The 24251-nt window shown below is 44.5% G+C and overlaps 1 protein-coding gene across 1 annotated transcript in view; it reads left to right on the top strand.

The window, feature by feature from the left end:
* LOC126254329 (uncharacterized) overlaps positions 1–24251 on the top strand; it is a 182448-nt gene that overhangs the window by 99654 nt on the left and 58543 nt on the right. Inside the window, exons 3-4 of the mRNA XM_049955303.1 lie at positions 1629–1752; positions 22790–22938. Of these exons, the coding sequence (XP_049811260.1) occupies positions 1629–1752; positions 22790–22938 (273 nt within the window). The remainder of the gene's footprint in view (positions 1–1628; positions 1753–22789; positions 22939–24251) is intronic.

Raw genomic sequence — 24251 nt, 5'->3', positions numbered from 1 at the left:
ACGAATCGTGATATGAATGCGACACCTGTACCCGCCTTTCGTCGCCATGCCCTCCTGCCCTCCGCCAGGCAACCTAAATAGTACTAATAGTGTAAATAACATTTAATTGATTCATATGCGATGGTGCATAATGGTAAGCTCTGTTGACTCCTAGCGCCTCGCTAGTAAATGTCTTAAGATTAATGATCCTGACTCCTTGAGGTACATGAGTGGAATAATCGGAAAGTTTTAATTAACACTTCTAAAAAATAAGTGATATAATTAATTCTTTTGTTCGTCCTCGGGTAAATGTCTGCAGTCCTCGCTGCACAGTACCGTAACAAGTTACTAGAAAAGGCAAAGCATAATGCCGCTGTCCACTGATAATGAGGAATATCGTCACGTAATTAGTTTTCAGCAGTAGCAGAAATGTTGTACCTGTGACAGGCAAATACAGACGGACAAAAAAGTCATCACCTTCGGCCTAACAAAGCTGCAGTATTTCTGCCGCTGCCGTAAACTAAGCACCCGACGATATTTCTCCTAATCGATGGACAATGCCATTGTGCTCCTACAGCGACGTGCCAAGGTTCTGGGGCGTGAGTATTTCATTGTATAACTGTACCTCGAATCAAACAAAACAGTTAGTTTGTCACTTTATTTGTTCGATTTGATAGTTAAAACTTTATGGCTAGCACTCCTTTACAGCTTCTAACAACCCTACCACAACAAAGGTCAAAATTTTAATAACGATTGTGGTGTTGCTCACGCTGCAAAATACTGCATTTTCGGGCAACAACAGTCATATTATGTGGCAGGTGTCATTAGAGCACGGTTAATAGTCATTTCATGTAATAATGAAAAAAATTGGCACTCATCTTTTTGTGTTTCCCACGCTGGTCTCGCCGTAAAATCATGGCTCAATCGTTGAAAATCTAGGTGGTTATGATTCCAAGCTCGGATGCAAAGAGGCCTAGGTTTTATTCTGCTATATTCAAAAGTTTTGTGGATGCGCTTCACAAAACATTCTTCAAGATGAAACCTTTCAAAGTTAGCACAATGGTGATGTAAAAAAATAATCAGCACTCCGAATTTAAGTTTCACTTCATTTTAATTGCTTTTATTGCAATATGACGTAAACACACAAAACATCACTTCACAATACAAAACATACTTGATAACATCTTCCTCACATTTTATAAGCCAACTACAATATGCATCTTTCCAACATGACGTCCAAGACTTGACTTTTTCAACGTCCGACTCTCTAACAAGTTAACAACTAACTAACTATCGCTTACGCGCCCAAAAATCAGCTTTACAAGTATGTCAAAGATCATAGTGACAAAAGAGCGAATACACATAAGAATAATATCATTGCAATATAAACATATCAATGTATCAAAAATGAAATCAAATCTGAATGTTGTCTCAGAAATATGTTAAGTAGTTAACAGAAATATAGTAGGATATTACTGGTATCGAGAGGTTCAGGTGAGGTACCATAATGGTTACGTAATTCAAGTACCATTACAAGCTCCTTCTTGCTTTGACGCTTCTGGAGGTTGCATATCTACCATACGCCAAAACTGTCTTTTACTGCCCAATTACCAGTTTGTGATGTTAAAAAATTTATTTTCTTGTTTCAGATATTTACTTGGCGGCTATCACGGGTCAACCGCATTATTTTGGCCAGCTTTTCTCGCTGGCTTGTCGGTATACATTGAAGATGACAGACGAAAACCAATTACAGCATTTTACTACTACACGTGGGTAAGTGAAATAGTGTGCTTTTGCCGTGAATGGTTTTGTATCTTAAGTGGACTACTCATAATTAGAACAATTAACACACTGCTTGTGACATTTATAATTTAGTGATACGGATATTTTGATTCATCATCACAACACAAGACATGAACCACTGTCGTAATGATTATATGCAGGGTGTAGCAGAAATGTTGCGACATACGTCGAGGATTTGTAAAGAGTGTGTTGAGGAACAAATCGAGGATAGGAACCCGTGTTCGGAAACGTCATCCATTGACGCTACAGAGCGTCGAAGAGACAGGCCCCAGAGCCTACCATTAAGCCACCTCTTCGACGCTGATGGACCGTAGACGGAACGTCTTGCAATCTTATTTGTTAGTCTTAGCGACTGATTGCCACGATCGCCAGTGGAGAAGATGGAGCTAGCTGCTGCGTAGAAAGGCCTTGTCTCCTACGAATGCGAAGTTCTATTGCCAGGGCGGATGACCGTTTCAGACAAGGGTTTCCATCCACAGTTTATTTTTCTCCTGGAACCATCTAAAATGTTAAATGTTTTTCTGTATGCAGGAGAAAAGTAAACTGCAGATGAAAATCCGTGCCGTGTACGAAACTGTCATCCACCAAGGCAATAGAGCATCGCATCCGCGTGAGACAGGGCTTTTTACGCTGCAGCTAGCTCCTCCATCTCGACTGGCGATCATGGCAGTCAGTCGCGGTCACAGAATAACAAACAACATTGTGAGACTTTCCTCCTGTGTCCGTGTGTGTGGAAGTCACGTTTGCTGCCGAAGTGGTTGCCTAGTGGTAGGCGACAGCGCCTATAACTTCGACGCTACGTAGCGTCGTTGGATAACGTTTCTGGACATGGGTTTCTACCCTCGATTTGTTCCTCAAGACATCCTCTATAACCTCTAGAAGTTTGTCGCAACATCCTGGGACTACCTGTATATACAGGGGGTGAACAAAAATATGGAAATATCTCAAATACACCACATTTCTATGCCGAATATCGCGTAGGAAAGCCTTTGGCACTCGGAACAGCCTCCAGTCATCTCGGAATGGATGAACACAGATCCCGTATGGTTTTCAAGGGAGTCTCATACCAGCCAAACACTGGCAAGTTCAGCAAACGATGCTTGAGTTGTATATCAATCAAACACCCTTTTCTCCAAAGCAGACCACACTGGGTTGATAACACTGTGATCTAGTGACTGTGAAAGCCAGAGGTGATGCAGAATTCATCATGGCGCTCACTAAACCAATAATGGGTCATGCAGGCTGTGTGAACAGGGGCCCTGTCATCTTGGAACGCAACATTACCATCGGGATAGTACGGTAACCTTCACACCTCTCGAGACCTGCTTTCTTTGGGATTCGAATTATTATATTCTTCTTGAAGTCTGAGGGTATTTCGCCTGTCTCATACATCTTGCTCAGTAGATGGGAGAGTTTTGTCGTGGGTGGCTCTCCCAAGCCTGTCAGTAGTTCAAATGGAATGTTGTCCACTCTCGGGGACTTATTTCGACTTATGGCTCAGTGCCCTGTCAGATTGTTCTCGCAGCATTATATCTCCCATTCATCTTCATCTACGTCCTCATCCATTTCCATAATGTTGCCCTCAATGAAATCACCCTTGTATAGCCCCTCCATGTACTCCTTCCACCTTTTTGCTTTCTCTTCTTTGCTTAGAACTGGGTTTCCATCTGAGCTCTTGATACTCATACAAGTGGTTCTCTTTTCTCCAAAGGTCTCTTTAATTTTCCTGTAGGCAGTATCCATCTTACACCTAGTGGGATAAGCCTTTACATCCTTACATTTGTCCTCTAGCCATCCTTGCTTAGCCATCTTGCACATCCTGTCGATCTCATTCTTGAGACATTTGTATTCCTTTTATATTTTCTCCTTTCGTCAGTTAAATTCAATATCTCTTCTGTTACCCAAGGATTTCTACTAGCCCTCGTTTTCTTACCTATCTGATCGTCTGCTGCCTTCACTACGTCATCTCTCAAAGGTACCCATTCTACTTCTAATGTATTTCTTTCCCCCGTTCTTGTCAGTCGTCCCCTATTGCTCTCTCTGAAACTCTCTACAATCTCTAGTTCTTTCAGTTTATCCAGGTCCCATCTCCTTAAATTCCTACCTCTTTGCAGTTTCTTCAGTTTTAACCTACAGTTCATAACCAATAAACTGTGGACAGTATCCACATCTGCCCCTGGAAATGTCTTACAATCTAAAACATGGTTCCTAAATCTCTGTCTTACCATTATATAATCTATCTGAAGCCATCCAGAGTCTCCAGGTCCCTTCCGCGTGTACAACCTTCTTTCATGATTCTTAAATGAAGTGTTAGCTATGATTAAGTTATGCTTTTTGCGAAGTTCTACCAGGTGGCTTCCTCTTTCATTCCTTACGCCCAGTCCTTCTCTTCCTTTTTCTACAATAGAATTCCAGTCCCCCATGACTATTAATTTTTCGTCTCCCTTCACTATCTACATAATTTCTTTTGTCACTTCATACACTTCTTCAGTCTCTTCATCATCTGCAGAGCTGGTTGGCATATAAGGTTTGCTACCGTGGTAGGTGTGAGATTTATGTCTACGTTGGCTACAATAATGCGTTCACTATACTGTTCATAGTAACTTATCCGCGCTCCTATTTTCTTATTCATTATTAAACATACTCTTGCATTACCCCTATTGATTTTGTATTTATAGCCCTATGTTCAATTAACCAGAGGTCTTGTTCCTCCTGCCACCGAACTTCACTAATTACCACTATATCAAACTTAAACTCATCCATTTCCCTTTTTAAATTTTCTAACCTACCTGCCCGATTAAGGGATCTGACATTCCACACTCCAACCCGTAGAACGCCATTTTTTTCTCCTGATAACGACGTCCTCCTGAGAAGTCCCCGCTTGGAGATGCGAATGGGGGACTGTTTTACCTCCGGAACATTTTACCGAAGAGGACGCCATAATCATGTAAGCATACAGTAAAACTGCATGCCCTGGGGAAAAATAACGGCTGTAGTTTCTCCTTGCTTTCAGCCATTCGCAGTACCAGCACAGCAAGGCCGTCTTGGTTAATATTACAAGGCCTGATCAGTCCGTCCAGGCTGTTGCCCCTGCAGTTACTGAAAAGGCTGCTGCCCCTCTTCAGGAACCACACGTTTGTCTGGCCCCTCAACAGATACCCCTCCATTGTGGTTGTTCCCATGGTACGGCTATCCGTATCGCTGAGGCTTGGTTAAAGTGTTAAAGTATTAGGTGTGTGGAAACAAAGGAAAACTGGAAATGGGGATTTAGAAATCAGTAAACGAAAATTGGAGTATATGGCTAAGATAATTTCAATAAAGGGATGAAAAGTGAGCTTAGTCTGCTCGACTCACTGACTCCTTTAGCTACAAGGGGCGTGTTTTTAAGTGAGCACTGTTTTGAAATAAAAATAAAACTAGTAGACTTTTCTTAGAAGTTTCATTTTTCATGAAAGTCTGTACTTCACTTTTGTACATAATTCCCACCAACTTTTCGCCACTTAGCGCATATACAGCCAGCTTTTGGATACCATCCTCGTAGAAATCTGCTATGTGACTGTACAACCGCTGCAACTCAGTTGTTTTGACTTTTCTTCATCGTCGTGGCGCTGATGCCTCGTGAAATGCTGGAACACATCGAAGTCACTGGGTGCTAGATCGAAGCTGTACGCAATTTGATCAAGTTGTTCACAGCCAAGCGATCGGATGACCTCTTGATTTCGGTTGGCCACGTGTGTGCGGGCATTGTCATGGAGCAAAACGATCCGCTTACTCAGCATGACATGTCTTCTGTTTTGGATTGCAAGACGCAGTTTTCTTAAGGTCTCACAACAAGTCGCAGACTTTAAGTTGATCACCAAGAGGCAAAAAATCCACAAGGAACATCGCGTTCCTGTTCCAAAAAAGTAACACATTATTTTCTGGACTGAAATTGTTTGCTTGAACTTCACTTTATTGGGTGATGCTGAATGCTGCCATCCTAGGATATAACATAAACTACCCATGTTTCATTGCCTATGACAATTCGGCTTAAAAAATCGTCACTCTCCTCAGTGCATCACTCTAAGAAAGTCAAAGAACTGGCTAAACGTTTTCTTTTGTGCAACTCGGTCAGCAAAAGTACCCAGTGTGAGCTTAACTTTTGGTAATTTAAACATTCGGTAACAAATGCATAAAAGTAGTAGAGTTACAGGGGTGCCACCCCACTCTGCATTGTTGCCAAATGTATCCAAGATGGCGGCGATGACGTCATCTAATATGGCGTAGTGTAGGACTGGCAACACCGGATATGACGTGCTGCGGATCCACACTTGAACGCTAACTCAGGTGTACTGCATGCCCTGGGAGCCATCTGCAACACAAGCATATACACAGACATACAGGAAACAGAGCAAGCGTTCTCCAAATGTGGAGGTGACTGGATACAATCGAGTACAGTGCTATAATACACCTCCCGATCAGTGCATTTGCGCTAGGTGTTGGGAGCTGTGTTACATTTACAAGCAGTTTTAGAACACAGAACGATAGGTTATGTCATGATCGCATGGACAGAACTGACATTAAAAAAAATCGATAGAATTGTGAAAAATGACGAGGAATAGCTATGAATTGACCGAACATACATTGAAATGCGGGGAAATTGAGGAAGTACTTGCATATCTTCTGGTTTGCACAGAACAATTTCTACATGGAGGCGACTATGCGGCAGCGAGAGGAATCTGAGAAAATGTCGACATGGAAGCTAAGGGAATCAGGGAAGCAGTTGATATTTTCTCTGTCGAGGTAGCATTAAACTGTATGTCTATTGAGGAACCAGTGATACACGTGAGTTGACTGCTGTATTTGACATTTTTTTGGAAGACATAGGACCACCCACTTCTAAGCCTACTTACACCTGCATTAAAGGATAACAGAGAGTGGACGGGGTGATCGATTGAGATGGAGCTGTAATGAGGTACCAGTTAATGGTAGACTGATGATGCATTCTAGAGAGGGAGAAGATGCTGCAAATCAATTTTTCCACTGTTGTATCAGGATGCATCAGTCACGTGACATAGCCAGCATTCGACTCATATACAGCCATGTGTTCTGTATGTGATTTAAAGCACTGTCTACTTGCGATCGTCAGTCATCAGAGGACTTCCATCTCAAGTGTGATTAAACGTGACACATTCCTCTAAACGAACTTTGATTTTGCGATGTACTCCACCCCCTGTCGCATCTTGGATGTAAAATCGAGACTTCAGCTTCATAACTAAGTTAGCGATAGGTGCTTGTGAGGCGCTGCAATCCTCGTGTATACATTTGCCCAAAATATGTGGTGTTTATAGAGTTAGTGTCAGAATGACTTGTAATTTTCAAATGTCGGAAACTGCTGCTATGCGTTTATCTGTTTCCTCATAAGCGGTATCCCCCGTTACTAAAGATCATTTTATATAGGGATGATGCATGCATAGTATAATTTCTGAACCGTGATTGGATGTGAAAAGCGGACACCATACATCTCCAAAAGCTGTATTATGCTTGTATCACGCAGAGCAAATGTTTTATGGAAGTAGTTTTTTCGTTTTACGGTTCTATAACATAGTATCGTAGAGAAACCGGGAAGAAGGGTGTATGTCACGTGCTTGAAATACATTTCTTACATTGGAATATTCACACTGCTACATTCCATACCGCTGATAGGTTGTAAACGTAAGCGATCCAACATTATGGCCCGTTTTAAGTGCAGAACGTTGTAGCCTGAGGAGTGCCTGTGTTTATGTTCTCTCTTACCAATACCTTCCAGGTACCGATCCTAGACTCCAGAATAATACTTTAAAATTGATAGCTTGGTTGATTTACGCAAAAATTCTTTGAACTCCATCTCTCTGGACCTCCATCACGCATTAAAAATCATCCGTTTCTTCTTCTTCTTAACTGTCTGCTATTACATCATGACAATTTCAAATCTGTTCCTATACATAGCTTTTTAACACGGGTACTAGTGTACATCTCGAGAAATCTTGTGCACTTGCATGGATGAGGACTCGGCAAGCTCCATTCATTCACAAGACGTGGAATGAAGCAGTCTACTTCTGGTCGGTTGCAGATTAAATCGGTAATGGTGCTGCAGGGCGGGTTGGCCAATGACAGTGTGAGGGGGTCTTTCACTCTCTAATTTTACCCTAAGACAGCGAGAATGCTCTGTGACTCCCATATGCAGAGAGATATATCATAACTTAAGCACTATGCTCGAGGAGTTACAGATATGTAGAGTGCTGTCTGATATACTTTGATGGTGTATGTGTTCGAGAATTAACAATGAATGGACGTACTGCGCAGTCAGCTATCCACATTCGCAATGATACTCGCAAAGTGGAGAAGAGCTGAATTAGCTATGATACTGAAATTGGGAAACATGCTGTTACATCACTGGCCGGTGCTGAAATTACTGTAAAATTGCTAAAATTGTTCACACTATGATCAGTGATGCTTATTATTAGAGTACATCGATGGTGTCTTTTCCATCCCATCTGTCCACTGGCATGCTGTTGGTTACCATATAATGACTGACTGACATCGCTTGTTTGAAATGGAGAAAGAGTTTTGGTGAGGGGACAATACTTTCTGGGGTGGCTAGCATCGAAACAGTGATTGTGTACGTGACTACAATATGTCAGTCAGTCTAAACAGAATGTAGAGTCGTCAGCTATTCGGTCACTATGACAGATTACCTATTGGATTCTGTCTCGGGTTCTTCGGCCGACGTTCATATACGGTATATTCCCGACATTGCAAGTGGATCTCTTTTCTCCTTCGCCGATCTAAGACACTCTTTGATCTTCCTTGTCGGTTTGAAAATCGTCTTGCACATGCGGAAAAGTTTATGTCGGAATGAATGGACGATCCATTAACACCAGGATCAAAGAGCATAAGCGACATTGCAGGTTGGGGCAGGTGGAGAAATCGGCCGTGGCAGAGCACGCACTGAATGAGACCGACCACGTAATAAAATTCGCCGACACGGAAGTTCTGGCTGTAGAGAAGCACTATCACACGCGCTTGTTCAGAGAAGCTGTAGAAATCCAAAAACACGCGAACAGTTTCAACAAGAAAGAGGAAAGCCTTAAGGTAAACGGATCCTGGCTTCCCGTACTGCAGCGAACGACCGTCGCAGGTAGCAAGAGGAGAACCGCACCGGAAATGACCGCGGAGAAGCCCTCGGACGTTGGCGCGCCAGGTACATATAGTCTGCGGACGCGAGCTCGCCTCCAGTTCATCACCGGCAATGGAGGGTGAAGCTTTGACAATGCCAGCCACTCGTGCTGGCGAAACGTCAGAAAAATCATTAGATGAATGTCGGCCGAAGAACCCGAGACAGAAGCCAATAGGCAGTTTGTCAACAAGTGGCCACGAAAGCCTTAACATTTTGTATGACAGATTAGTTTAAATGTAGAGCTCGTGGATCACATTCGGACTGTAGTTTGGAAACTCTCCACAACGTGACCAAACTCTTCCAGTTTCCTTATGTTGTAACTGTCTTTTATTTAAAATCGTCCAGTGTGTATGGCGTGTTATGGTAACCGCAGTAACAATGTGATTTACACTGGATGACGTCCAGTTTTCTGCGAGAGGCCATTGATCAGAACGTCTTAATGTCATTTAGAGCCTGACACTGGTCTCGAAGTTATGGCATAAAAACAAAATTTATGGCAGTGTACAAAGCATGCTACAGCAGAAAAAAATAATGTCTCAAACAACAAGACATGACCACAGGGAGCGTCTCTTGCGATTTACAGTGTAGTCCGTGGGATGTGATCATCCTCCTACAGTACAAGTGCTGAAACTTTAAACTGCCCTCTGCAGTGGATCAAAAGCTGTATATTTAATAGGATCATTCCACATCAACAGTAGCAGTAGTTTAACACGCAAATACAGTGATGGACAGGGTGCCTCATTAGGATTGCTAGAAGGAATGTACCCCGTGCTATTCTGGGAAGCATTGCGACATCTCTCTCTCCGCGCTGGATCCGCACCGCAGCCATGCATCATCGCGCCAGGAATGGCGCCTAGGTGAGTTCTGTATCGGATGAAGTTAGTGGAGTTTTTATAGTTCGTAATTTTTTCTCTGTTGTATGGTACAGAATAACGATGATAGCATGTTGGGCTGATAGATGTGAATGGACATGGATCTCCTTCGGACTGTAGTATCTGTATGTAGTTTGGGGGCGCCCCACAATGCGCCCTTTTCCACCGAATGGTCAAAACATTGCCCTGTTGCACTAACTCAGGTCGCTCTGTTTCTACACGGTTTGCAGAAGGTGGTGGATATGGCTTTCTCCGACTTCTGCTCAGTTCCGACTTAAATTGGAGCGGTGCAATGCTGCATAAATGGGGGCAGTCACAAGATGTATAGAGACTGACTAAAACCACGTTGGATTTTTACTGTAGTACACAGGTTCGAGAAAGGTGACTCGTTTCGAGATATGAGAGTGCCAGAAGTATGATTCACTTGTGGCTGTGATCCAACGCAGTTATGTGGTTGAATGGGAGGACTTGATTCCAAATCATAGACATCATTTCTAGCGGATAGCGTAAGACTAGACATCTGAAAAACTAGTGTACATTTCTTGTGACCTCAATCAGCACACCCTCTACTACTGTTTGTGATCCTTCTCAGTCAGTCATCGCGTATAACTCATTGGATATATTGCAGAACCTCTGACATGGTATCGAGACAGAAAACATTACATATACTGGAGAAATATCTAAGAGCGTGAAAGGAGTTGTAAATAATGGTTACATACCATGTTCCTTAGCCAACTCACTTTCAAAATTCAGCGGTTTTATCACGAGGTTGCATTGTGGGTTACGTGTAATCGCACTGCTGGTCTGATAGTATACACTGCAGCGATCACTGTCTTGGTATTTGTCTGCATAGAAAAACCACCTCATTCAGAGGTAATGTCTTACCTAGATTTATAAAGCAAGTATAGCTTTTTAACACGGATACTTGTGTGCACCTCCAGAACCAAGACCGCTTGTGACAGTAACATACAGTAGTTGTTGCGATCGGGTTTTTTAACATCTAGCAGATTACGTCTCTCTTTCTAAGACAAAGTGGTAGCACTAGAGAGAAAAATGTTGTGGCGTAACAAGGCAGCCACGCCACTCGGAAGTAGCCGAAAGGCACGCGTTAACTCACGCAGGCTAGTAGATAGGTCTGAAACAGGATACGTAATGAATGCTATAAAGAAAAGTACGTAGCTCCTGGAATACTTAACTTTAATCCATCCTTGTGGTACATCGCTCTTGACGATACAAGTGAGACTCTTTAGATACAAGCTATGTAATGCTAATGGCGCCTTGCTAGGTCGTAGCCATTGACTTAGCTGAAGGCTATTCTAACTATCGGCTCTGCAAATGAGCGAGGCTTCGTCAGTGTGCATCGCTAGCTACGTCGTCCGTACAACTGGGGCGAGTGCTAGTAAGTCTCTCGAGACTCGGTCTGCGATCACTCACAGTGTCGACACGCGGGTCCGACATGTACTAATGGACCGCGGCCGATTTAAAGCTACCACCTAGCAAGTGTGGTGTCTGGCGGTGACACCACAAAAAACGTATGAGACATGTCCACCCAGCTCTGATTTTGTCTCAGTATTATTTCGTATTGTGGGCAATCAATTATTGGCGAAGAATTATACATGGTAGTGGCAGTAGGGGAAGCGTGATAGGTTTGCATTGAGCATCAGGCTTATGAAGTAAGTGTTGTGGTCAGACATGTGCAAAAAGGAAGGTATGGATTTGACGTGGGATACTGTGATAGCAGAGGGAAGAGTATGTCAAGTCATAAGAATGGTACAGATATTTCTATTTCCAGAGCCACAGCCGTCAGCAGGTTGTATTTCCGATACTTCGCTCATTGTCGAGTGTCGTTCAACTGAAACCGCAATCGTAACATTTCATTGTAAGTATAGCAATCAAATATATATGTGACTGATTTTGTAGGATGATTCCACCTATGCGTGGCCTGTGGTGGGAACGATTCACGTTTCCAGCTAACGGTAGAGGCCGTCTGAATGGAGACAGCCGAATAGCGAACTAATACTTAGTATGTGTTGGACGGCTTTCGTGATCAAGTAGAAGTTTGAGAATAGTGAAATGGACATGTGTTTGCTCTGGGCCATTATTCCTTCCCTTGTAAATTGTCAGATTGACTGTTTCTTCACATTTCCCATCTTTATTTAGTTGAGAGAATATCGATTGTGGTATGTGCATCTAACAGGTGGAAGACCTGTTTGCCAGTTCTCTAGATATGAGAAACACCTTATTTGACTTTGTAAATTATAGGGATGATTTGGAATCTCTTACATCATGGACATCGGTATTCATGTGTGGAAATATCTATTTCCTCTGTTTGGTTCAAGTTCTCACGTAAAGGTCTTCACAGACGGGATAAGTTTCTAGTTACTCAGTGGTCTAGAGCAACCTCCACCTCGCTAAAGTTTGGGGTTTGTAGAGAAATAATTTCCAGTCTATATGTTCGGAATTATGTTGCGCAAGCGATTGGTAGAATACTGCAGTGTACAAATCATGTGAAAATATATTTGTCCTTGTGATCCCAGAGTCTGGAGATGGGTGTAGTAAAGCAAGCAAGCAGGTCTGGACCAGAAACAGTAACGCGTTTGTGCAGAGGGGGAACGAGCCCGAATTTGTAGAACAGTTCTGAAAGTAACTTCGGTCCAGTGAGGGCGCGCTGGTCACCCGTCGGGACTGGATGACCGCTGACCTCGCAGGAAAATATCTAGTGCTGCACCGAATCGTCAGTAACAACCGAAGGTTGCACACTTCGTTCCTCACCTTGCACGTTCGTATGGTACTCTTTAAGCTGTCATCAATTTCCGTCATCACTCGTATTTCATAGTCGGTGGGGTTCTCAGTCAGAGGAGCCATTTCGAATACGAATGACTGTGTATTGGCGACTGCGGCTTGCCAACAGTGTGCTTTAGGCATCATGCATGCATCCACCAAGCGGTGGAATTTCAGAACGGTACTTACTTTAAAAACACGCCTCTTATATCTTTGCCAGTAAGATAGACAGGTGTCTAGAGATGTACTCATATAGCTATTTGTTTGCACCCCTTGACTTTGTCCTTATTCTTAATTCTCTGAGAAAGTGTTGCTTTTCCCGGCTGTAGTAACCGCAAATACCCACATGTTGGAGTGGTGTTCGAAAAATCTCAGATCGAGACCATTAACTGAATTAGGCATACACAAAAAAAAAAAAAAAAATCTAAGCATCTAAATGTGGTGAGAATCTTACAGCTGGGAACAGCATGGATCATATGTTTGACCCTGTGGAAAGACCAACAAACAGCATTTACAACTGCACTCTGTGCCAACCAGTTCCATGTAGTATCAGTTAGCGAGTAACTTTGTAACAGCTGCTGCGTGGTGTTTAACAGTGATCTGCAGTTTGTCTCTTGGGATAATAACGCCTATTACAAAATACGAGCAAGCAAGATTGTATTGTCTTAAACACAGTGGGATAGTAGCATTTACTGTAAACAAGCAATGGTAAGCAGCCATACATTGGAGTCCAGGTAGAAATGCAGGAATCGAGACTGTTTAAGTAAGGCGTCGCTATAAAAGTTGAATCTGCATCTTTCAGCACTTTCTTCCGGCATCATATTAGAACTGATGCAATTATGAATGTCATATTCGAAGTCAATCGTGACATGGTTCACTTCCTCCCCTCCCTTTCCCCTCTCCACTCGCCCACGCCTCTCCCCTACTTCCCATTTTTGCTCTCTCTCAATATGGATCATTTGATGTCTGTACACGAACCATGGACCTTATCGTTGGTGGAGAGGCTTGCGTGCTTCAGCGATACAGATAGCCATACTGTAGGTGCAACCACAAAAGAGGGGTATCTGTTGGGACGCCAGACAAACGTGTGGTTCTTGAAGACGGGCAGCAGCCTTTTCAGTAGGTGCAGGGGCAACAGTCTGGATGATTGACTGATCTGGCCTTGTAACATCATCCAAACCGGCCTTGCTGTGCTGGTACAGCGAAAGGCTGAAAGCATGGCGAAACTAAAGCTGTAATTTTTTTCTGAGGGAATGCAGCTTTACTGTGTGGTTAAATGATGATGGAGTCCTCTTGCGTAAAATATTCCGGAGGTAAAACTGTCTCCTCAATTTCGATCTCCGGACGGGAACTACCCTGGAGGTAGTTATCAGGAGAAAAAAAACTTGCATTATACGGAGAAGCAAGTTCCTCTGGGATGGAATCTTGCAGTCTCGCTCGAACCCGCATGCCGTCCAATCTGTCAGCCGTGATCTACAGAAATTGTACCTGTGTCTGGAGGACGGCCGTTTGGCGCTCTGGTGAAGGTTGTTGCGACGCTAGCTCTTGCAAGAGCGTGTAGTAAAACTCAGAGGTCGATCTGAGCCAAAGCCCCCTGTCTCGTCTATACATGAGCGTGTGGCGAAGAGCTCGTTTAGCGCAGTATGTCCTCCATTGTGTCGTGGAATCATAGGTATGACGCTGTCACTCACATTTGGCCAGGTAGTAGCGACGGCTACAAGGCAAGCCTCTTACTGGAGAATGCTGACGTTAAGTGTCCAAGGTCATCTACTAGGGCTCTTCTGTTGTCGTGGCAGAGTCACGGAGCAGATGAAGGCCTTACGGTCGATGAATGTAGTGGGCTACAGCTCGGCAACGACAGACGCTGCCCGAAGACCTCAAGAGATGTAAATCCTGTCCACCCTGATGGCCGAGTGGCTGGTGAAGTGTGTTTATACGCATCGGTCACCGTGGATGAGTGTCCATGTATCATGCAAAGCGAGATTCCGGACCATAGCGTGAAGGGCTGGACATGGGACATGGGATCTGATTCTCAGGGTGTAAGACGCTGTTTAAGTCCCCGCCCACCACGAAGTGCTCTGCAGCGCCTTGAAACAATTAAGCTACCTCAGTGGAGTAATAGAGTGTTCGCTCTCGACGCTTCGCAGACGGGGCATACAGATTCACAAGGCGGGCTGCGCCGATCGTGAGCGCAGTGCCTCTCGCTGATGGCAAATACTGAATATCTGTTGGTTCGATGCCATCGCGTAGTAATATGGCCGAACCACTACCGCCATCAGAAGTTGAGTTGACGTAACACGCGTATCCATAAACATCCAGGCGAAGATCAGGCCGTATCTCTTGAAGAAAGACGATATCATGTCCTTCAACAGCTGGGTTTTGATTGCGGAACTAATGCCGTTGATATTGACTGTACCTATCCGATACACCTGGGCCATTGGATATTGCGATGATGTATCCTGCAGTCGTTTAAACCAGTAAGCGACATGTCGCCCGTCCCACCGTCCCTGCCACCCGCACCATAGATATTACTGATCGGCAGAGGCAAGATGTCCGTCCGACGGACAGGTATTCATCTGCATTCAATTTCTTCTTCCTTCTAGTACTCAACACAAATGGCATACTTGGAACAAGTGTACCATACGGCTGTTTAGCCAAAAGTCCTGTTGTCTCTGCTATACTTCACGTCTTCCATGTAAGAATATTTGCATCTGGAAATGCTTCAAGGCCACCATAATCACAATGATTGCCCCATACTACTGCAAGTGTAAGCCATGTACTACCTCCAAACACAGCTTGTACATCACATGTAAAGTTCAAGCGGAGTCCTCGAAATACATTTGGACCTCCAATTAGTTGTTGTTTATTAAACTGTCCAGCAAGATCAATGTCTATCGCCTTCAAAGAACGATAAACAGGAACGCTGCGCCGCCAGCGACGACGGTAACCACGTCGCCCAGGCATTGCTGTCGGCCGCGGGCATCAGGTTGTCGCTCGAGTCTGATATCATTCTTTCCAATCTCTATCTGGGACGCCCAGTCACCAAGCTGAAGGTGTGATACGTTACATGACGTTCATTTGGTATCTTAGCCACAAAATCGCCAGGGGGCTCGTCAGTGAGTTGAGCATAGTGTGGCTTTGTCCTTGGACTGACGTTGCCAGCAGCGAACCAGGAGCCGTTGGAGTGGGCTCCACAGCCCGTGCCGCAGATGAATAGTCCTCATCCTCCTGCTACGTGCCACCATCTCGCGAAGCATTTCCTGCAGACAGCCTCCTCTTCTTTCGTCGCTTGGGCGACTTCTGCTTGTGGGAACGCGTGTCCGCGTCCTGCGGATCGTGATAAACAGAAGGCACCTCACGCATCTCCGTGTCCGAGCTCGAATCGATCTGCTGATGCTCTCCTTCTGCACACGGCTGGTCTCTGCTGTCGATTCCGATGACGGTTCCGATGAAGGCTGCGGCGTCGTGGGCTCGGAGACCGGTCCCACGGGGGTCGGTAACTGGAACGGAACAACGTCCGCGTCCGTCACGTTCCTCGCTGCCTCACCGTATGTAACAGGCAACGTTGTCGGTTGCCTTGTAGGCGTCGTGTCTGCACGTGGTGTCTGGAAGAGGCGTCTCTGTAAGCATTCAGAGCGTACATGCCCTTCCTGCCGGCACCCAGAGCAAGCCCGCAGTTGATCGTCATGTACGACGGGATGTGTTTGTGCAGTTCGATTCGCCCCTGACGCACTCCATTCAGAACAGGATATGTCTCGAACGTATGCCACTTTTCTTCCACGTGACTTAGTACTCCCCTGTAAGGCCGCAGCGCGTTCACGACAAGCGTGGCCGGCACTTCAAACGACATCTCGAAGATCCGTATGTTCCGAACGCCAAGTCCTGCTTGTTGCTGTTCGAGGGGTGGAAACGATATCCATCGGCGGAACGGCGAATGAGGCTTTCGCACCTGCTTCATCGACAAATTTCAGGTAAACTGTGCTTGATACGATCGAAAGATGTATAGCGAGAAGTTCCTGTCGATCGAGGTGCATTACTTCATACAGGAAACGCTCTACTTCGTATGCATTAGGTCTTGCATACTGGGCAAGGAACGTTAATTTAATCATGGCGTTTCTATAAGGAAGCGCCATGGTCGTTCGAGGTTATTTGTTTACACTGCAATACCACTACCCCCGCGAGTAAACAACGGCCTGCTTGCGGAGAGCCGCACAGAGCCCCGCGCACGTCCGCTTCGCAACACGGCGGAGAACCGACTGACCGACTGAGCTACGTAAGCACGATTCAGGGTTCGTCCTCACAGCTTTAGTTCCTCCAGTACCTCGTATCCTACCTTCCTACCTTGCACTAACTGACAGCGCCAGCAAGGTTCGGCTCTTTAATGCTTTAAGAATCATTATAATATTGTGGCATTTTTCTCAGAATTTTTGAATGAGTTGGGTGGCAACTGACAATTAAAGGGACTCGGAACGAAACTGACAGAAAAAAAGGAATACACCAGTAGGTTGTCCAATATCAAAGCGTTCTAAACCTGTAACCAGACTGCTTGACTTTTAATCATTAGGTGCCTCTTTACCTGAGGCCTAGGGCAGGAGTACATAACGCTTCCTGCCATGTGGCTAGCCTGCAGAGGTTCGTCGTGTTATGTGAGCTCTTATTTAAAGTAGCTGGCATTTGACAGCTAGCGTGTTGGACTGCTTCCCTATCAATATGCTAGTGGCATCCTGACGTTGCTGGCTCCCAACGCGTTGCCGCATACTCCCAAAACGGAAATCAGTGCAAGCTTTCCGGGATATACACTATTTCAAGAACACAACGTAATTCTGACCTCATTTAATATTCAGAACAGATTTTTGACACGTTTAAACGCTCTATGGAGATTTATACCCTATGTGCATTTCCTTTTTATAGGAAATAGAATATTTGTTAGTTAAGTATTGACAAAATTGCAAAAATAAGAAAATAGCCGCCGCCTTCCGATGCCTGTAGGTAGCAAACGCAATGTGACATGGAACTTCGGAAAGACCCGTTGATGAGTAAAGTTCACTACTGCCCATTAAAATTGCTACACCACGAAAATGACGTGCTACAGACGCGAAATTTAACCGACAGGAAGAAGATGCTGTGATATGCAAATGATTAGCGTTTCAGAGCATTCACACAAGGCTGTCGCCGGTGGCGACACCTACAACATGCTGACGTGAGGAAAGTTCCCAACCGATTTCTCATACACAAACAGCAGTTGACCTGCGTTGCCTGGTGAAACGTTGTTGTGATGCCTCGTGTAAGGAGGAGAAATGCGTACCATAACGTTTCCGACTCTGATAAAGGTCGGATTGTAGCCTATCGCGATTGCGGTTTATGGTATCGCGACATTGCTGCTCTTGTTGGTCTAGATCCAATGACTATTAGCAAAATATGGAATGGGTGGGTTCAGGAGGGTAATACGGAACGCCGTGCTGGATCCCAACGGCCTCTTATCACAAGCAGTCGAGATGACAGGCATCTTATCCGCATGGCTGTAACGGATCGGGCAGCCACGTCTCGATCCCTGAGTCACCAGATGGGGACGTTTGCAAGACAACAACCATCTGAACGAACAGTTCGACGACGTTTGCAGCAGCATGGACTATCAGCTCGGAGACCATGGCTGCGGTTACCCTTGACGCTGCATCATAGACAGGAGCGCCTGCGATGGTGCACTCAACAACGAACCTGGGTGCAGCAATGACAAAACGTCATTTTTTCGGATGAATCCAGGTTCTGTTTACAGCATCAGGATGGTCGCATCCGTGTTTGGCGACATCGCGGTGAACGCACATTGGAAGCGTGTATTCGTCATCGCCATACTGGTGTATCACCCAGCGTGATGGCATGGGGTGCCATTGGTTACACGTCTCGGTCACCTCTTGTTCGCATTGACGGCACTTTGAACAGTGGACGCTACATTTCAGATGTGTTACGACCCGTGGCTCTACCCTTCATTCGATCCCTGCGAAACCCTACATTTCAGCAGGATAATGCACGACCGCATGTCGCAGGTCCTGTACGGGCCTTTGTGGATACAGAAAATGTTCGACTGCTGCTCTGGCCAGTACATTATGCAGATCTCTCACCAACTGAAAACGTCTGGTCAATTGTGGCCGAGCAACTAGCTCGTCACAATACCCCAGTCATACTCTTGATGTACTGTCGTATCGTTTTGAAGCTGCATGGAGAGCTTGAAAGTCTACCCCTAGTTTGTTATGCTGATTATTTTTCATGTAAGAAGTATCTCCCTTTAATATAAGCGGACGCAGTGCTCCATGGTTCCCATTTCTAACGCTATGTGTCTAATTCTTTCAATTAGGCCCGATAAGTTGAGATATGGGTAATCAAACCCGCTAGAAAAGATAGTGTTCTAATTTAAAAATGAAGCAACGGATAACGCAACATAGGTAAATGGCCATGGAACAATACGTGCACATTAGGGACTGTAAGACTTTCTTTTTTTTATACTATGAATTCAGTTAGTTTGATAAAGTGCATAATGCGTACAATGGATATGCCTGGATTGAAAATTCATAGAATATAGTCATTATCTCAGTGGTATGGCTGACGGAATACTGAATAACGCTAAGGGAGAATTTCAATTATCATTCTGATTTATTTCGATAATATTTAAGAAAACTATTACCCTCTGTGACAAAACATACATGAAATCTATTATATTTAAGAAAACGACCACTCTCAGTGACAAAACATTCATGAAGCACTCACTATCTCTTGCATCTCGTCATACCGGAAACATAGACAACACTTCGTCGCCAGTTACATCTACTAATGATTAAAATGGGTGAAAATGAGTGTTATTGAATGGTGGCCTCTGAACACCATTTACTTATTGTCACACCTATTTAACGCGCGGAGTAGGGAAGGATATTACCTTTCACTCTCTCAAACATTACTTGGTTTACTACACATGCAGTACCATGCGGATAAGTTCATGTTGAAACCGGGTATTATGCAACCGCAATGCAACGTGAGCAAACCAGCCCAGACTTCATAACTCCACATTGTTCATGCTATGATTAACGAAAGGCAAATCCAGTGACTACCGTTATGAATGCTGGCAACACGTGGCCAAGTTCGACAACAAAGAAACAAGTAAAATAAACCGTTGAATCATGAAAAATTTATAGTGCTTGTATCCAGAACTAGACTAAGCAACAAATGAAAATTAATGAACCTATCCGCTATTGACCTAAGAACAAGAACCGTTGGTTAATGCCCTCAATCACCTCGCGCCCAAATCCGCTAGTTGAAACACATTAATCTGAAAAATTTAAACAAGTAAAATATCGCTGAACGTTTCCCGGTATTAATTCACACCCGAACATATTTTAGAATCAATGTTACCCCAAGAAACCTACATTATGAATAACTTTTCTCACGATCCATGACGAGCGGCGCACCCCTGCATCCGTCTCGTTCAATCGGCGGCCCCAGTGTCCTAACATGGCGCGTTCCAGGACCAACCGTCAACCGTTCAAAAAAAAAAACTGGTGGTGGGGGTAGGACGTCAGTGAGAACCAACCTCACAAACTCTGCCCTGCTCATCCCCACTATCTTTGGAATCACAAACTCTCTGCCGAATCTGCTCACGTTATGTTGGTGCTAAACTACCCTACTGCTACCATCTTTGACTAACCCAGATTGTTATATATTCCATACATAATTACGTTTATCCATCCACATACATCACGGGATCAAAGAATGAGAGAGGAGGTGTGACACCAACAGAAGAAAAAATATACACGGATGCATTCTTGAATCCAGAGGTTAATTAGCTAGACGAAACATTGAAAGGACGCTCTCGGCGTAAAATGAATTATTAAACATGTATAAATTAATCAGTTAGTTAAATGAAGCGTAAACCTGTGACGTTTCAAGCTGTACCTGTACACGCCATCCAAGCTCTGTTTGACTCAATGCCCAGGCGTATCATGGCCGTTATTACGGCCAGAGGTGGTTGTTCTCGGTACTGATTTCTCAGGATCTATGCACCGAAATTGCATGAAAATGTAATCACATGTCAGTTCTAGTATAATATATTTGTCCAATGAATACCCGTTTATCATCTGCACTTCTTCTTGGTGTAGCAGTTTTAATGGCCAGTAGTGTATTTTGGTTATCAAAGAAAAAAATTTTTCGTCTAACTCTAAATTTTTCGATGTATGACGCAATATAGTCGAAGCTGTTTCCCAGACGGAAAATTTCATCCATTCCAAAAAAGTATCATAACTGGCTGTAATTAAATTCTAGAAGAGATTTTTAACATGCTTTCGGGCATTGTAAAGATGTGTATTGTAAGTGAATTTAGAATTTTAGTATGCGTTTTGTAGGAGACAGAGGCTTTTCTATCGCCGCAGAAAGTGGAGCGCTGTGGTGGCCGCTTGCAGACGGTGCTTGTCACTACAGCGTCCACACGTGTGACCTCAGAAATCAGGTTGCAACTAATTTGTATAGGACTATTGTAAGGTGTCAGGCAAATCCAACACCTTCCATGAAAACCCTGACATGATAGCAAATCCGACAGTATGTCACATAGTTCCGAATAAATCCTGGCATTAAATTAACCAAAGTAATACGATCAATGAGTGAGCAAATGGAATACCACAGACTAACACAAGAAAGCCTACATGCGTGTCATACCTTTCCACCGTGAAACAGATGCAGTTCCGAGGGGAGAAACGAGAACAGAAGCCGAGAGCAGAGTCGTGTAAGCTAGAAGGCCCTATAATAAGGGACAGCTAGAAGGCCCTACGATAAGGGACACCCAAAATCCAGCCGACCGCCAAGACCACCCCCCAGCCCATGTTAAAAGATAGAGTCCTCCAGAAGAACAGTATAGATCTTACGATAACACTAAAAGGGCCACACCAGCTGCAAGTTTTATCGTGAGACTATAAGCGTCTCTGTTACGTAGCAAACGTTAAAAACATTGCCCCACCACGAAAAGTATAACGTTTCTCATTGGATACACAGAATTTTTGTAGATAGAGCTTAAGGTTAACATTGAGACCCTGATTGGTCAGTTGAAAACACAGCCAGATAGCTTTTCTTAAACCAACTTCGGTAAATTGTAGTAAGAAGAAGTTAGAAAAGAGTTGCTTCCGACACAGCGAGGTGTGTGGAGCTGCGCCGCCCGCCGCCCCCTGACGCTGCCTAAACACCGACAAGGTAATGAACGCACAGGATGCCGCTTAATAGCGCATAACGCTTCACTCAGAACTGCAGAAGTCTCATCTGTTACATCCCCTTTTTACCTAATACTAGTGTCGATCGTCAATTAAACTTCGTGGTATTCACATTTGCTATTAGAAGTTAAAAATCTGAAACGCGATGATTTTCCTGTTATGTAATTATTGATAAGCCACATCAGCCACTGTAATTTACGACAAGTTAGACCATTTTGATAGTTTTCTCTTTTATGAAACTTAACTTAAACCTAGATTATAGATTTGATATGGCGTAGGTCATCCTTCGATCCATTGTAGAACTTGGAAACCCATTCAGGGAATATTCATTCACATGTTTGTTGAACGCAGTTGGTTTTTATCATCCTGTATTAAAATATTTCCTTTTATCAATAGTGCAATTTATAAACAATGTTTTGTGAGTAGAATAAAAATTCCAATGGTAAACTTAACTACTTTCTCGACGTTATTTTACCAGCTAACTAAAAATAGGAAAGCCTTGAACCCCTTCCACTAAATTTAGTTAGTATTAAGATTCTTTTACAGGGAGTGCAGTGGAGCTGACGCTGAAATCATTAAGTATTTGATTATATCATCGCTAGTCTCACTGAACTCTACATGTCATGTGTGGTCTGGCGTCTCCTTACCAGCAACAGGTCCCAGTTTCAAACTAGTCAATTCCCTAAGAAACACACTCAGAACGTCGTTGCGCGAAAGTGGTAGGGAGACACGACTTAGAACAAACAGACACCACGCGGAATGTTAGACTATAAGCACACCAGTGCACTGATTGAGTGTAGCGACGGTTTCGCTCCCCTCGCCGCTTCCCACGTTACACGAGAACAGAAGCTGTTTTATTTGTTAGTTAATGTGTAGTGTAGCGTGGCTGGGTTGTGAGCTTATGTGGTGGTCCGCAGCTGCTGGAGTGGCTGTTCCGGCGGCTGTCCGCGCCCTGGCCGGCCGTGCGCTCCCGCGCCAGCCTCACGCTGCTCTTCACGGCTGCCAGCGGCGCCCTCATGTGGACGCTGCGGCGCGGCGACCACCCCAAGGACACGCCCATCTTCTGGTCAGCACCCACCTGCCCGGCTCTGCCAGCTGCGCTCGAGCTGATGCCGAGAAGCATACTGGTTGTCATCAGGAACCCCATGTTACGAATATTAATTTTTTGTGACAAACCTTGTACATCGTCTTTTGTATCGTGCTCTGATACTAAAATATTGAAGTCTGTTAAAGTGATCATTGCAGCTCAGCTACAGTAGCACCTTACACGTGTCAGTCGTACGGGGGTTGTCCAGAAAGTAAGTTCCGATCGGTCGCGAAATGGAAACCACTGGGAAAATCCGGTAAAGCTTTGCACAGATGTGTTGGGCAGAGTCTCTAGTGTGCCCGTCGATCGTGTCGCGTCGCTCTTTTCAGTTTTGAGTGAACAGTGAGCACTTAAAGCTGCGTAGGGAATAGCGTATACCGCCAAGTATGCGTGCCTCGTTACATATTCCGCCTGAGTCATGCAGCCCACATAACACAACTGTCGAGCAGTTCCTTCTTCATGCCAAATCTCGGCCGCACACTGCAGGGGCAATGAAGACGCTCCTGCGACGTTTCCGATGAGAAGTGTTTGATCACCCACAATACAGGGTGATTCAAAAAGAATACCACAACTTTAGGAATTTAAAACTCTGCAACGACAAAAGGCAGAGCTAAGCACTATCTGTCGGCGAATTAAGGGAGCTATAAAGTTTCATTTAGTTGTACATTTGTTCGCTTGAGGCGCTGTTGACTAGGCGTCACCGTCAGTTGATGCTAAGATGGCGACCGCTCAACAGAAAGCTTTTTGTGTTATTGAGTACGGCAGAAGTGAATAGACGACAGTTGTTCAGCGTGCATTTCGAACGAAGTATGGTGTTAAACCTCCTGATAGGTGGTGTATTAAACGTTGGTATAAACAGTTTACAGAGAATGGGTGTTTGTGCAAAGGGAAAAGTTCTGGACGGCCGAGAACGAGTGATGAAAATGTAGCACGCATCCAGCAAGCATTTGTTCGCAGCCCAGGAAAATCGACTCGCAGAGCTAGCAGAGAGCTGCAAATTCCACAATCAACTGTATGGAGAGTCCTACGAAAAAGGTTAGTTATGAAATCCTATCGTCTGAAATTGGTTCAACTACCCGAGGCGATGGATCGGCCGCCAGGCAGCCCGTGGCAGAGCACTTCATCACTGGCCTCCAAGAAGCCCTGATCTTACCCCCTGCGATTTTTTCTTATGGGGGTATGTTAAGGATATGGTGTTTCGGCCACCTCTCCCAGCCACCATTGATGATTTGAAACGAGAAATAACAGCAGCTATCCAAACTGTTACGCCTGATATGCTACAGAGAGTGTGG

The sequence above is a fragment of the Schistocerca nitens genome, chromosome 1, assembly GCF_023898315.1.
Source record: "Schistocerca nitens isolate TAMUIC-IGC-003100 chromosome 1, iqSchNite1.1, whole genome shotgun sequence".
Lineage (NCBI taxonomy): Eukaryota > Metazoa > Arthropoda > Insecta > Orthoptera > Acrididae > Schistocerca > Schistocerca nitens.
This window is presented reverse-complemented; position numbering and strand designations above follow the sequence as displayed.